The following is a 14,683-nucleotide window of genomic DNA, read 5'->3' on the forward strand; positions in this document are numbered from 1 at the left end:
GCCAAAACAGTACGGAACAACCGTGTTTCTTCAGGAAAGGCAGCAGACGTTTATTCAAACACTCTTTCACGTAAATTTCTTGGTTGACAGTCCCGGAAGCTATGAAAATGCTGCTTTTCAAGCCACAGGTACAGATGGCTTGCCAAGCCAGATATTTCTTTGCGAACTTTGATAGTTTCATGTGCTTGAAAACATCTGCTACCTTTCCCCTTCCTTTTGCCGTATAAAACTCCTGTCCCGGAAGCTGCTTGTAGTCGGCTTTGACGTAGGTTTCGTCGTCCATTACCACGCAGTCAAACTTCGTCAGCATCGTCGTGTACAGCCTCCGGGATCGTGCTTTGGCCGTCGTATTTTGTTTATCATCGCGATTTGGAGTCACTACCTTCTTGTAAGTCGATAGTCCGACTCGTTTTTTTGGCTCGATGCACGGTTGTAGACGATACACCCAGCTTATTTGCGGCATCTCGGAGAGAGAGGTTAGGGTTTCGCTTGAAACTACCGCAACTCTCTTTGTCGTCTCAGCGGCTTCCGGTTTTCGATTTCCCCCCGATCCAGACTTCCTGGCTGTCGACAAACGTTCCCCAAACACTTTAATTACATTTGTAACGGTTGATTTGGCAACTTTTAGCGATTTTGCCAACTTTGCGTGCGAGTAGCTCGGATTTTCGCGATGCGCGAGCAAAATTTTGATACGCTGCTCTTCTTGCTTGGACGGCATTTTGACAACTGAAGAGTGAATTCCAAAATCAAAATAGGAGCAACATTCTACACACACACACCTTCAAAATGAGGGGTGTTCAGGTTTTTTAAATGCAAAATTGAAAGAAATACGTCAAGTTGATATTGACCAAATTTTGACCGTATCACCCTTTATGCGTTAGGATTAGATAAAAAAAATTAACACTTATGTTTGTTTTTAGACCATCCTGGAATAAAGTTCACAAAAGTCGCAAAAATCGACAATTATTTTGTTTTCCACCCATTAAAAATATATATTCACAAGTAAAATTTCTGACACACTAGAAAAAATTCAAACTTTCATCATCTACTGAATTTTTGGAAGTTCACTCTACAGTAGGCGTGCTTCCACTCACTTGCTATAAAAACATGATTTTTCTGAATTTTGAAATCATTAGATGTTATAATCATATTTTGTACTTGTTATATACAAGAAGAGGTTGAAAGGCAAGTGTTTGACTCATAAAATCTGTCAATATTGCTACCAGAGTGTTACAATCAGCGATCTTATGATTCGTGAGCGTTCACTCAGAGTGAGCGCTCGCGAGTCGTAAAATCGTTGATTGTGACTATCTGAAAGCAAATTTGACAGGTTTCACAGCATTCACTCTGAGTGAACGCTCACGAATCATAAGATCGCTGATTGTAACACTCTGGTAGCAATATTGACAGATTTTATGAGTCAAACACTTGCCTTTCAACCTCTTCTTGTATCTAACAAGTAAAAAATATCATTATAACATCTAATGATTTCAAAATTCAGGAAATCATTTTTTATTAGCAAGTGAGTGGAAGCATTTTTCAGAAACCTTTTGCAATTCATTTCCGACCTACTATTGAAGTTTGCTAATAATTTTCTTGAAACTTTCCTCAGAACACTCCTGAAAATTTCATCAGAACTTTGTTAAAATTCTTCTTTGAATGTTGCAAGGGTTCTCCTTAAAATTCCCTAATATTTATTAAGAACCCATTGAAATAATCTCTCGAGCTAAAAATTTCTTTAGAATTCTAGCCAACATTGTCAATCTTTGAAATGCCAGTCTGTTGAAAACAAGCTTATTATCTTCTTTCCTTTATTTAACGTCGGTCTCTGTTCCGCAATCTAGTGCCAATCACCGACGGACATCGGTTGCCATTCATTGACGGCAATCGAATGTGCAGGAAGGCAGCTTCCACACCTGCGTAGGATATCGCACCCATTCAACACACATACATGGGGCGGGACCAAGGGCTTTACTTCCCTTCCGAAGGAAGACGTGACCAGAGATTTTTATGGCTCAGAAAAATCCCACCGACGTCGGCTGGGATTGAACCCAGACCCATTGGGGTGAGAAAAAGCAGTCACGCTTACCACTACACCACCGGCGCCGGCCCACAAGCTAATTATAAGAACTTTGAAAATCAGGTGGTATATCGCTGTAGTATCGCATGGAGGCGAACCAGCCCAAGGCTGAAAGCCTCCCTAATAAAGTTAAATAATAATAATGTAGTATCGCTGAAGTAGTTGGGAACTGTTGGGAGTCATCGACCATGCTTATGCATCCATTTGCGTTTTATTGCATAGGCAGTTCGATGGCATAGGAAAAAATATTTCTTAGAAATGGATACTGCTGGTTTGGTCTTTTTGGGCCACACTGAAAGGATTTCATAATATGTGCGATGCACATGTTACAGCATCTTTGCGCTTCCGGCAACATGTTGTTTATGTTGTTTCTCGCTTGAGATATGGAGCATCCAATGGATTTTAATTTCTGGATGGTACTATCCGAAACCATTGACGGCAATCGAATGTGCAGCAAGGCAGCTATCACACCTGCGTAGGATATCGCACCCATTCAACACTCACATGGGCCGGGACCAACGGCTTTACTTTCCTTTCGAAGGAAGACGTGACCAGAGATTTTTATGCCTCAGAAAAATCCCACCGACCCACGCTTACCACTACACCACCAGCGGCGGCTAACAACCCCCAGCTCTCCACCGCGCCATGACGGTAGAAGAAAGTTTCACCAAACCGACTTCCAAGCAGATTACTATAAGAAGAATTCCAAATCGATATCTAAGCAGGATTACCTTGGGTAGGGTCCAAACAAGGATCACAGAGGAATAAGAATCAAACAAGGTAGAACATTTGCAGGAAATATTTAGCACTGAGAAGTGTTATTTAAATTTGTTGCAGCTTTATGCGTGCACGATTCGGACTGAATATAGATGAACTATAGTGATGGTCTTTTATTTATAAAAATAAAACCTAAGTGAAAGTAAGGGGTGTGTATTCCATTTATCAGAAACATGGACTGGCTTCGATATATAGTTAATAAAGGAAGTTTCTCAGTCCTGGTTGATTTCTTAAATCATATGTTCTGAACTCGATTGGGAGAACCTAGAATATTTTTTAATCGTGGATTTAACGTTTGTACATGTGATGCAGATATATTCCGTAACTCTGCTTGAACAAAAATCGTTGTTGAGGACATCGTATATAACCTAGGTGATCTCATTAAAATTGTATTGTTTCTCAAATGATGTATCATAGACCTCTAGACCTGACTGAATATCTGTCGACAATTAGTTTATCATGGAAGCCTTTGCTTCCATCTATAGATCAGCGCTGCCCACCATGTGACCCGCGGCTCGACGTGTTCTCTGGATCTAAGCAATAGTATCATTCCAGTTCAATTCTATTCATCATTATGAATTTTAGCCTAGAATGAATGAGCGATTACCAAAAGTCAGCTTGAAAAATAGTCATCGATACATGCAACCGTTTAAAAAAGCAAGTTTAAAACGTTTAGACAGGCCTGATCTAGATCTTCTATTATGAGATCTAGAACATTTTCGATGTCACGTGATTATCAGTAACACGCTTCTCTCCAATCATAACTTGGGTATCTCAATTGAAAATGATGATAAATTTCAGGAAAATTACTAAACATTTTTCAGTAAGCTAATCTTCATATTTTTTTGAGCACAAACAGTCTCTCACTAAGCCATTTCCAGCAGCAATAATGCAAACTTGCTCGATCATTTCTGCTACATTCAAGCTTCTCTTCTAGCTAATTCACTGCAAGCTCTATACTATTCTAGTCTCAGCCATGTATCTAGTAGGGTAAACGCTCCTATAGTTACGGTACGTCAGAAGCGTGTGTATGGAGTCTCCATACACAACTATGGAAACCTAACGCATCTAACGCAGCGCAACTATAGGAGCGTTTACCCTACACAAAATTCATGCAACAACAAAAAATTCACTCACATCGTACAGCTGGCTACTAACAAATTGTATTGCATACCAACAGGGGCAGTCTTTCACGTGCCGCTCGCGGCCTCACTCACAATCAGTGTCACGAAGCGAACGCGAGCAGACGGATAAATTCTAATCGATCAAACCGGACGTGAAAATCGTTGGCCCTATTCCAGGTCAGTGTGACAAAATTTTCAGAAAGGACAAACAACCCATCGATTCAATGTCCCTGGTTCCGGTTTTGTTCCGCGATTGGTGGGACGACGTTTGGGACGTTCCGTTGCGCAGCTCAAGAATCATGGATCAGCACTTTGCCACCGGATTGTTGGCGGACGATTTGTTCGGAGCAGTGACTGCCTGTCCGAGGCAAAACTATCGCCGGAACGGCTACTATCGCCCTTGGCGAACGGTCCTATCCCACCAGGATGCGGGTTCGATTGTGAATACGGATAGCGACCGGTTCCAAATCACTCTGGATGTGCAGCAATTTTCACCGGATGAGATTAGCGTCAAGACGGTGGACGATACGGTTGTCGTCGAGGGGAAGCACGACGAGAAGCAAGACCAGCATGGTTACGTTTCGAGACAGTTTATGCGCCGATACAAGTTGCCGAGTGAGTGCTAATTAATTAATTATCGTTTGTTGGTCGTTCAAACGGGCAGGTGGGGGTGAAGAAAATGACATATTAATGATGATTGCGTTTCGATTGTAGATGGATACGAGGCGGAAGATGTTACGTCGGCTCTTTCTACCGATGGAGTTCTGACGGTTACGGCACCGAAAAAGACGTTGACACCGGAAGTAAACGAGCGCATTGTTCCGATTACGCAAACGGATGAAATTCTCATGGACGAGAAGACCGATGACGATCAAGATCAAGAGAAGAAGTAAAATTTCCATCGAATTGAAACGTAGATTCTAAACCCAGAGCATTTAGGCCATTTTACCTCAGAAGAGCAGTAGGGGTCGATAATTTATTATGTTAGATGTTTAGTAGTTTATGATTTAGTGATAGTTTGTAAAATGGCACAATTTACAATATAACCATCCTATGATAGTTTTCATTAAATATGTCGGTTGGTTGTTATAATTCTTGAACTAAAAACTAGTTACAAAATGGAGATATTATACCTGGCTATAGGTAATACCATGTTCAGACTAGGGGGTTATAAAGTGTTATTTCAGGCATAACATTTGATAACGGCACAAAAGCATTTGTAAACAAACTTTCTAAGGCCCTTTACACGCGAACCAAAGTACACCCACGCAAACCAATACCACTTTCAGAAAGGTGATAGTTGCCCCTATCCGATGATGTTGTTGGTTTGCGTGGGCGTACTTTGGTTCGCGTGTAAAGGGCCTTAGAAAGTTTGTTTACAAATGCTTCTGTGCCGTTATCAAATGTTATGCCTTATTTACTTAGGTTGCAAATGCTTATAAAATTGCCAATTGTGACTCATTTTGGTTCGGTTGTCATTCGAGACCATACCATTTACTTTATCACGCAATTTATCAGGTCCAAATCTGGCGATCTACTTAATGTACGAAGTTCAAAATGTAACTGCAGCGAAGCAAGCACCGAGTATAATTTTCAGATCAATACGACTGTTGGGCGTTGAGATTAGTGCCCTTGAAAACGTGAAGTGGAAGGATTCCGTCAATCTTGTCCTTAATCGTCACAACTCCCTAATCTGAACATGGGTTAAGGTTCAAAATCAAGAAATAGTATTAGATGTTGAATCAGTAGGTTCAGTATGAAAGTTTTGGTGAAATTAGCGTTTAATGTTGATGTAAAATATAGTAGCCGTTGCTGAATTCAAAATAGTAATGTTTCATTTTGCCAAACCACTGTTAACCCTCTACGTAGAAGCGCTACTGAAATGAATTTAAATAAACATAAAATCATCTTAATCTTAATCATCATTAGCATTACAAACTAAATACAAAATCCCGTGGACACTCAGATTGATTTTTTCCTCTTTGTTCGACCAACACATTGATTTTTTGTGATATGTCCGTGTCCTTTGTTTAGTGCATGTCGTAGTACCTCATTACTATGGAAAAGTAATGAAATCTCGCGTAACATTTGAAAAGGGCCTATGTCCAAAATGTAAACAATCCAGAAAATGAATTGTAAATTTTTCCGCCAGTATTTAATTCCTATATAAATAAATTGAAGTATTATAGGCATTTATATTGTTCACAATAACAATAGTGACTATAACTCAGTACACAACATCCAAAACATGCGAAACGTTTTCAAAAATACATGAAAATCGATAAAAATTTAATATCACAGTAATAAGCCTTTTTGTGAATCTTTAAATGGTTAGGCCCTTTTTGTTAAGCCGTTGTGCTTGTCATCATAGATTGTAGGCCCTTTGCTAAGCCTTTTCTTAACGTCAAATAAATCATCGGCCCTGCCTCAAGCAGTAGGGCCTAGCTTTGATTTGACATTTTTCAATCATCGGCCCTTCTACGTCGCTAGGCTTATGAATGGAACCTCATCGAACGAAAAAAAATATATGTTGGGCCCGAGGTTAGGTCGTTTTAGCATGAATGATTGGAAAAATTTCGTGGATCGGCCGTTTTTAAAATCAAGTTATTTTTAATGATTTTTATCGATAATGCGGAACATTCCTATACGACTGGTAGCTAATTACCAGTGCTACAAAATGGTATCAAAAATCGGTTTGTTTACATTTTGATCATAGGCCCTATTCAAATGTTACGCGAGAAATGAGGTATTCGTTTTCGATACAGTTTTCATCCATACTTGCTCTTCTCACAAGCCAAAAGAATCCTCATTTAATTTTGATGTTCCGGATCATTCGAAGAATTCTGGAGCCTTTCAAAAGACGCGCTCTCTCATCAATAAAAATAGGACTCACCATAATCCTCATTCAATTGGTTTGTTTAACTTCGAAAAATATACCGATTTTTGTACATAATCTGATAGAGCTTTGTTTTCTGAGCACAACGATATTTTTATCGATCCCGTAGACATTTCTCTCGTTTTTTAAATCAAGATTTAATTTTTTAATCGTTGACACTAAATCTATTCGTTGACAGGTCGCTCCCATACAAAGTCCCACCAAGGGGCGCTAAGATGGTGATTTTTGCTAATGTAATCGTACTTATTTAAAATAGTTCCAGTGTACCAAAATTGATGAAATTTTGGATTTCGGATCCATTTTTAATGAAGATAACAAATATGTATTTATCTCAACATCCCTAAACAACCCAACAAACGACCTGCTACCAGAGATTTAAAGAAAATGAGGCAATACATTTTAAACGTTATTGGCTTAGCATAAATAAAACCTTCGAAGCTCTAGATGAAAAAATCTGATAATATTGCTTATTATTAAAACTGTTCTGGGACCTCTCCAAATTTGCGCCTTCTCATAAATCAAACTATGTGTCCTTAGTAGCGTATGTATCCAAACCAATGTTGTTAACTTTTCATGGAGTATGATCCGTAGATAGGTACATTTGTTTCCATTGCGTTAATTATTGCTAAATTTAATGTCATTCCAAATGAAAATATTTTTTTTTAATAACGAGCGGGGGCTGAGTCAAAATTTTTTAAATCCGGCACTTTATAAAAAATCCATAAAAATCTAGAAAATCCGTACAATTTTATGTAGTAAATCTAAAAATTCTTAGATTTACGGATAAACCCGTAGAACTAATTACACTGATCCAAACACATAAAGCAACCAACGATACAGACAAAACACTTGCTACGACTACCACGACAAACTCTCTCTGCAACACAGCTCGATCGGAGTGGTACAAGGATAATGATATGTTGCTTGCCTGCTTTGTTGCAATATACATGGTTGAGGGCATAACTTGATCGGAATCGAGAAAAGACATAACAAAACAATTCCCATTAACACACATGTATCATCGTCGGCTTTACTTAGTGAAGCAGCTTGCCAACAATGTTGCAGAGACTGTTTGTGATGAAAAAAATGAAGAAGATTATATCATCGCTCGTTAATCGCTTGTCATTTTGTCATTTGGAAATATTTTTGATTTCTTGGTCCTCAGTACAAAACAAGCGACGATTTTGACCACCGTCAACAAGAAGAGCTTAGGGCCAGAGGGTAGTACTTAGGATCTTACACCGGAAACGCACCATGAAAAGGTGATGTACCTGCGTTACGGTTTAGGACAGATTGTTTTATTAGAAAAAAAGTTAGTAATGGATAACTCAATATACACCAATAAATAATTCAGAATTGAGCTAATATATTTCCAGTTTCAAAAAATAAAATGTGTCCATAATTTAATCATTGAGTTGAGAAATCGAATAAGTATAGCAGCAAAAAACCGGACCTTTGTTGTTGCTTTTCAAATGAATATTTTAGACCTCAATTTAAATTGGTTTCTATCATCTCATTTTTTTTTTGTAGGAGAGGTGTACCAATTTGAGTGGATCCAAAAACTGCTAAAAGGTTGCTTTCGATAAAAATGTTACTTACGCGGTTAATCCTTTTTATTACACGGTCGAAACTAAATATTTCAAGAGCCACTTTTATTAATAAATAACCCTATGTCGGCACATTGGGTACCAATGAAGTCGAAAATAAAACAGCTGGTACAAGTAGGATCTTTTGCTTCTTAAACGGAAAAGGGACAAATGATACAAAAAGTTTAATGTTTTGCGATGCTTCAGATGTGGAGAATTTGGGCACAAAAGCACGGATTGCAAAAATTGCGAACGATGCTCTAGATGAAGCAAACAACATAGCACCTCTAAGTGTACGTCAACTCTATTGAAATGCGTTAATTGTTTAAAAGCTAATAAGGAGCGTAAATTAAATCTGGACGTCAACCACGCAGCATTTAGTTCTAATTGTTTTGTGTATCAAAAACTCTATATGATCAGAAAAAAAGCAGCTTACATTTCAATAAATAGCAACCAAGTTCCAGTAGTAATGTGAGTAAATTAGAGATTTTGTATTTGAATATTGCGGGGTTATCTACAAACTACGTAACATTACGTCATATTGTAGAAGATAATCGTCCACTTTTGGTTTTGTTAGCAGAAACACATATTGTAGAAATTGAATCTTTTGATCAGTATAGCATTCCGGGATATAAAGCTGCTGCTTGTTTGTCACATTCAAGGCACACTGGCGGTGTTGCTATTTATGTCAAAGAATCAGTTCAATTCAATCTTCGCCAAAACGAAGTTATTGATGGCAATTGGTTCTTAGGCATTACAGTTGAACGTGGCATGAAGATGGGTAATTATGGTGTTTTGTATCATTCTCCCAGTTCAAGTAATCAGCGTTTTAATGAAATTTTAGAGAACTGGTTCGAGACATTTTTAGATTCTAGTAAACTAAATATACTTGCGAGTGATTTTAACATTAATTGGCATGATATTTACTAGCAATTCGAATCATCTTAAGCAATTAGCTGATTTCTTTAATTTAAAACAATTAGTAAGTGAATGTACGCGTATTTCCCGGCACAGTAGAACTTTGATTGACCATGTTTATTCTTATTTTAATTCTGTCAGTTCAGTTACTCAAGCTGATTTGAAAATAACCGATCATGAAACTTTAGTAATTAATGTCTTAGACAGTGTTAACGATAACGATAATTTTGTAAAATTGAAGTGCTGGAGGAAATACTCGAAGCAAGCTGTTTCGAATCTTGTTGAGAGAAGCGTGGATTTTCCATTAGTTACCGGAACTTTAGATGAAGATGCAGCTGTTCTTACTAACGTTTTGAAAACTTGTATCAATAAATTAGTTGAACAAAAGTTTGTTTCTTAGAAAAACTCGAACAGCTGGTACAATTTGGATCTTTTGCGCCTTAAACGTAAGAGGGACAAATGGTACAAAATGTTTTGTAGATCTAATAGTGATAATCATTGGAATAGGTACACGGTCGCGCGTAATAAATATTCACAATCGATTAAGAAAACTCGATGTGAATATATTCAGAGGAAAATTGATCAGCATCAAAACAACAGCAAAGAGTTATGGAAAATTTTGAAATCTTTGATGAAGCCTAGTAATTGTAAATCGCGGACCATAACTTTTGATGGCATATTAGAACAGTCAGAACCAGTAATTGCTTCTAAGTTTAATGACTATTTCGTCGACAGCGTTTCACTGATCAATCAATCTATTGAACTGATCAATGAACCAGACGAAATAAAACAGCCGATAAATAGTAGATTAGTAGTAGATTAATTGTAGATTTAATGGTTTTCACCCAATTAGATTAGATGAACTTAAAAATATTTGCTTTTCATTAGGAAAAACGGCTGGAGTAGATAATGTTAATGCAAGAGTTATTCAAGATTGCTTTCATGTCATTCGACACACTCTGCGGGACCTTATTAATCAATCATTGCAATCTGGGCACGTGCCGCATATTTGGAAAGAATCTTTAGTTGTTCCTATACAAAAAGTTGCTGGGACAATTAAAGCCGAAGAGTTTCGTCCCATCAACATGTTGCACACATTAGAGAAAATTTTAGAACTTGTTGTAAAAGGCCAGCTGCTAGAATATTTAAATAGTAACTGTTTGTTGATACCGGAACAATCGGGATACCGGGAAGACCATTCTTGTGAAACCGCGTTAAACTTAGTGTTAGCTAAATGGAAAAAAGATTTGGAGCATAAAGCTACGATTGTTGCTGTGTTTTTGGATCTAAAACGCGCTTTTGAGACAATTTCTAGGCCCTTATTGTTGAGAACAATCAAGCGCATTGGAATTTCGGGTTCTGCATACAAATGGTTTGAAAGCTATTTATCTGACAGAACACAAAGGACTGTTTTTAATGATTTTGTATATTGTCCCGTTAACAATGACCTTGGAGTGCCTCAGGGAAGTGTATTAGGGCCCCTTTTATTTATTATGTATATTAATGACATGCGACGAGTTTTACGGTTTTGTGATATTAATCTTTTTGCTGACGATACTGTGTTATTCATTGCAGCTAAAGATTTAGAAGAAGCCGTTTCACGCTTGAATGAAGATTTGCGTTCTCTAAGTAGATGGTTGAAGTATAAACAATTGAAATTGAATATAAGTAAAACTAAATTCATGGTAATTTCGTGGAATCGTGTAGATGATGATGTCTCTGTTGTTATTGACGATGAGACAATTGATCGCGTTCATGAAATTAAATATCTTGGCGTGATTATTGATGACAAACTCAAGTTCAACTCTCATATTGACAATGTCATCAAGAAAATTGCCAAGATGTATGGAATTCTAAGTCGCTTTAAAAAAGCGATTTAACTATTGGTAGTAAAATACAGCTATACAAATCAATCATCTACCCTCATCTAGTTTTTTGCCCTTCCATTTTATTTTTGGCCAATGAAACACAAATATCGAGATTACAGCGTTTGCAGAATAAAGTAATGCGTTTGATTTTAAGATGTAATAGATTCACTTCCTCAACTTTTATGCTGGACTCTTTGCAATGGCTGCCAGTGAAGCAAAGAATTGTATTGTTGACTATGGTGTTCATTTTTAAAGTAGTTAACGGTTTGCTGCCTCAATATTTGTGTGATCAAATTGAAAAAGGAAGTGATTTTCATAGATATAACACTAGAAACGCGGATGAAGTAAGAACACCACATCTTTTGAATAATGCTTCACAAAATTCATTATTTTTCAAAGGCTTAAATGTTTTCAATTCGATGCCTAGACACATCAAGCGTGCAACTACACTTACATAATTCAAGAGACGCTGCATTTCACATGTAAAAGCTGTTTATTGAGCAGTTAATTTTTTATGAATGGATAAATCATGTATCTTGACAAAGTTATCTCTAACGGATTATTTTGTATGGAGACTGTCATAAAGACATTTTAGTAATTTGTGTAGCATATACAAAAAACTACATTGTTTGCCTCGATGGTGATGATGGATTTTTAGTTTTTTGATTTTGTAGTAGTAATAGTAAAAATAGCTTTGAGTAGTCTACAATGGTTTGAGCCTCGCGCGCGGAATACAGGTATAAATGACTAATACGTGGAAATTGTGGCAAAAGCCTTGAATTAGTAAAGGGTTGGCTGGAAGTCGTTTCCTTGGATATAGTCCTGGCACTGCGGAAGCTTAAACGTGTAAATCCCAGGTCACGTGTAAATGGAAGTATTGTCGAGGACTATACTTGGACTTTTGATAACTAGTTACACCTTTGAATGTTTTTGGTTGATGCCTATAACATATTTAACAGGACATTTATATCTGTAATTGTAACCAGCTCGATTTTGTTTGCAAACCTGGTTAAAATGTTTATATTTAATTATCTTAAAGATAACTCGTCCAGCTCAAACCTTTGTAGGGGTAAGAGGTGGGACCATCGTCATCATAGTTTTGTAGATCAAATAATGACAATCATTGGAATAGGTACCTTGTAATTGCAAACCGCGGTCCATAACTTTTAATGGCATATTAGAACAGTCAGAATAAGTAATTTCATCTAAATGTAATGATTATATTGTCGACAATGTTTTGATTAATCAATCCATTGAATTGGTCGATGAACTTGACGAAATAAAACAGACAGTTAATAGTAGTTGTAGATTTGAAGGTTTTCACCCAATTACAATAGATAAACTTAGAGTTATTTGTTTTACATTAGGAAAATCGCCTGGAGTAGATAATGTTAATGCTAGAGTTATTCAAGATTGCTTTCATGTCATTGGCCACATCTTGCTGGACCTTATAAATGAATCATTGCAAACTGGGCATGTGTCACAAATTTGGAAGGAATCCTAAGTGGTTCCTATTCAAAAAGTTGCTGGAACGATTAAAGCCAAAGAGTTTCGTTCCATCAACATGTTGCACATATAAGAGAACATTTTAGAACTCGTTGTTAAAGGCCAGCTGTTGGAGTATTTAAATAGTAATAGTTTGTTGATACCAGAACAATCGGGATATCGGGAAGGTCATTCTTGTGAAACCGCGTTGAATTTGGTATTTGTGAAGGGGAAAAATAAGTTGGAGTGTAAAGATCCGATTGTTGCTGTTTTCTTGAATCTTAAAACGCTTTTGAAACACTTTATATGCCCTTATTGTTAAGATTAATCAAGCACTTTGGAATTACGAGTACTGCATATAAATTGTTTGAAAGCTATTTGACTGACAGAACTCAACGGACTGTTTTTAATGATTCTGTTTCCAGTCCCGTGAGGAATAACCTTGGAGTGCCCCAGGGAAGTGTATTAGGGCTCCTGTTATTTATTATGTATATTAATGATTTGCGACGTGGTTTACGAATTTATGACATTAATCTTTTTGCAGATGATACTGTGTTATTCATTGCAGCTAAGGATTTAGATGAAGCCGTTTTACACTTGAATGAAGATTTTCCTTCTCTAGTAGATGGTTGAAGTATAAGCAGTTGAAATTGAATACAAGTAAAACTAAAATTATGGTAATTTCGCGAAATTGATTAAATGAGAACGTCTCTGTTGTAATTGATGATGAGACTATTGATCGCGTTCGGGAGATTAAATATCTTGGCGTGATTATTGATGACAAACTTAAGTTCAATTCTTACATTGACAATGACACCAAGAAAATTGCCAAGAAGTATGGAATTCTATTTCAACTGAAGAACGATTTAACTATTTCCAGTTAAATACAGCTAGGGTTTTTGATCTAATTTCCGTCCTACTAAGCACAACCCGCGCTTTACCTCCCTTTGCTGAACGAGTTTTAACAAAAAATGTAATATTTCTGTCAAACATGACTTGCAAATTTATTCACCTTTCCATACGTACCGTTGGATTTGATAAAGAGTCACAAATTGTTGAGATATTGTCTAAAATCTAACACTGCTTCTTGATTCTAAATTCGTTCTACGAGTTTCAATTCCGTCCTAACGCATTGAAACGCCATTAGATTTTCATCGTCCTACGGATAAACGTAGAAAAAGGGGATTCGCTAGGAGCGCTTCTTTTGTTTTGAGAACAATGAGCGTAAATATTCATGGAATGCGCTCTAACAGGATTTATGTTGTAGCTAATGAGCTAGCGCATCGGAACAAACCTATAATTGATTTGTGCACGTTGAAATCATTGATATTATTGATCTTTTCTGATCGATAGAACGGAAATGGGCGATTACGACGAAGTAGCGCTCTACCCTATACAAATCAATCATCTATCCTCATCTAGATTTTTGCCCTTCCATTTTATTTTTGGTCAATGCAACACAAATATCGAGATTACAGCACTTGCAGAGTAAAATAATGCGTTTGATTTTGAGATGTAATAGATTCACTTCCTCAACTTTGATGCTAGACGACCTACAATAGTTGTCGGTGAAGCAAAGAATTGTATATTTGACTATGGTGTACATTTTTAAAGTAGTTTTGAAAGAGGAAGTGACTTTCATAGATATAATACTAGAAACGCGGCTGAAATAAGAACACCACATTTCTTGACTTGTGCTTCACAACATTCATTTTATTATAAAGGAATAAATGTTTTGAATTCGATGCCTAGACATATAAAACGTTCAGCAACACTTACAGAATTTAAAAGACACTGCATTTCACATGTTAAATCTGTCGTTTAAACAGTTATTTTTTCATGAATTAACAAATTATGTATCTTGACGAAGTTATCTCTATCGGATTATTTTTTATGGATAGCTGTTATAATGACTTTTTAATAATTATTTTTGTACTGCAAAAACTATT

The 14,683-nt window shown here is 36.9% G+C and overlaps 1 protein-coding gene across 1 annotated transcript; it reads left to right on the plus strand.

Annotated features, from left to right (window-relative positions):
- Positions 1-4,095: 4,095 nt before the first annotated feature.
- On the plus strand, positions 4,096-5,003 carry LOC135711121 (protein lethal(2)essential for life-like). The gene is made up of 2 exons (XM_065233862.1): positions 4,096-4,596; positions 4,696-5,003. The coding sequence occupies exons 1-2, from the start codon at positions 4,206-4,208 to the stop codon at positions 4,872-4,874; spliced, it is 570 nt and encodes a 189-aa protein (XP_065089934.1). The 5' UTR covers positions 4,096-4,205; the 3' UTR covers positions 4,875-5,003.
- The last annotated feature ends 9,680 nt before the right edge of the window (positions 5,004-14,683 follow it).

Source organism: Ochlerotatus camptorhynchus, unplaced genomic scaffold, assembly GCF_037179485.1.
Source record: "Ochlerotatus camptorhynchus isolate MF236.1 unplaced genomic scaffold, CSIRO-AGI_Acam_v1.1 ptg000423l, whole genome shotgun sequence".
In the NCBI taxonomy this organism is placed as follows: domain Eukaryota; kingdom Metazoa; phylum Arthropoda; class Insecta; order Diptera; family Culicidae; genus Ochlerotatus; species Ochlerotatus camptorhynchus.

What these genes read in the sequence shown, in the direction of transcription:
- LOC135711121 (XM_065233862.1), top strand. Translation starts at nt 4,206, where the DNA reads ATGTCCCTGGTTCCGGTTTTGTTCCGCGATTGGTGGGACGACGTTTGG. An exon ending in GCGCCGATACAAGTTGCCGA is followed by an intron (nt 4,597 to 4,695) that starts GTGAGTGCTAAT and finishes TTTCGATTGTAG; the next exon opens with ATGGATACGAGGCGGAAGAT.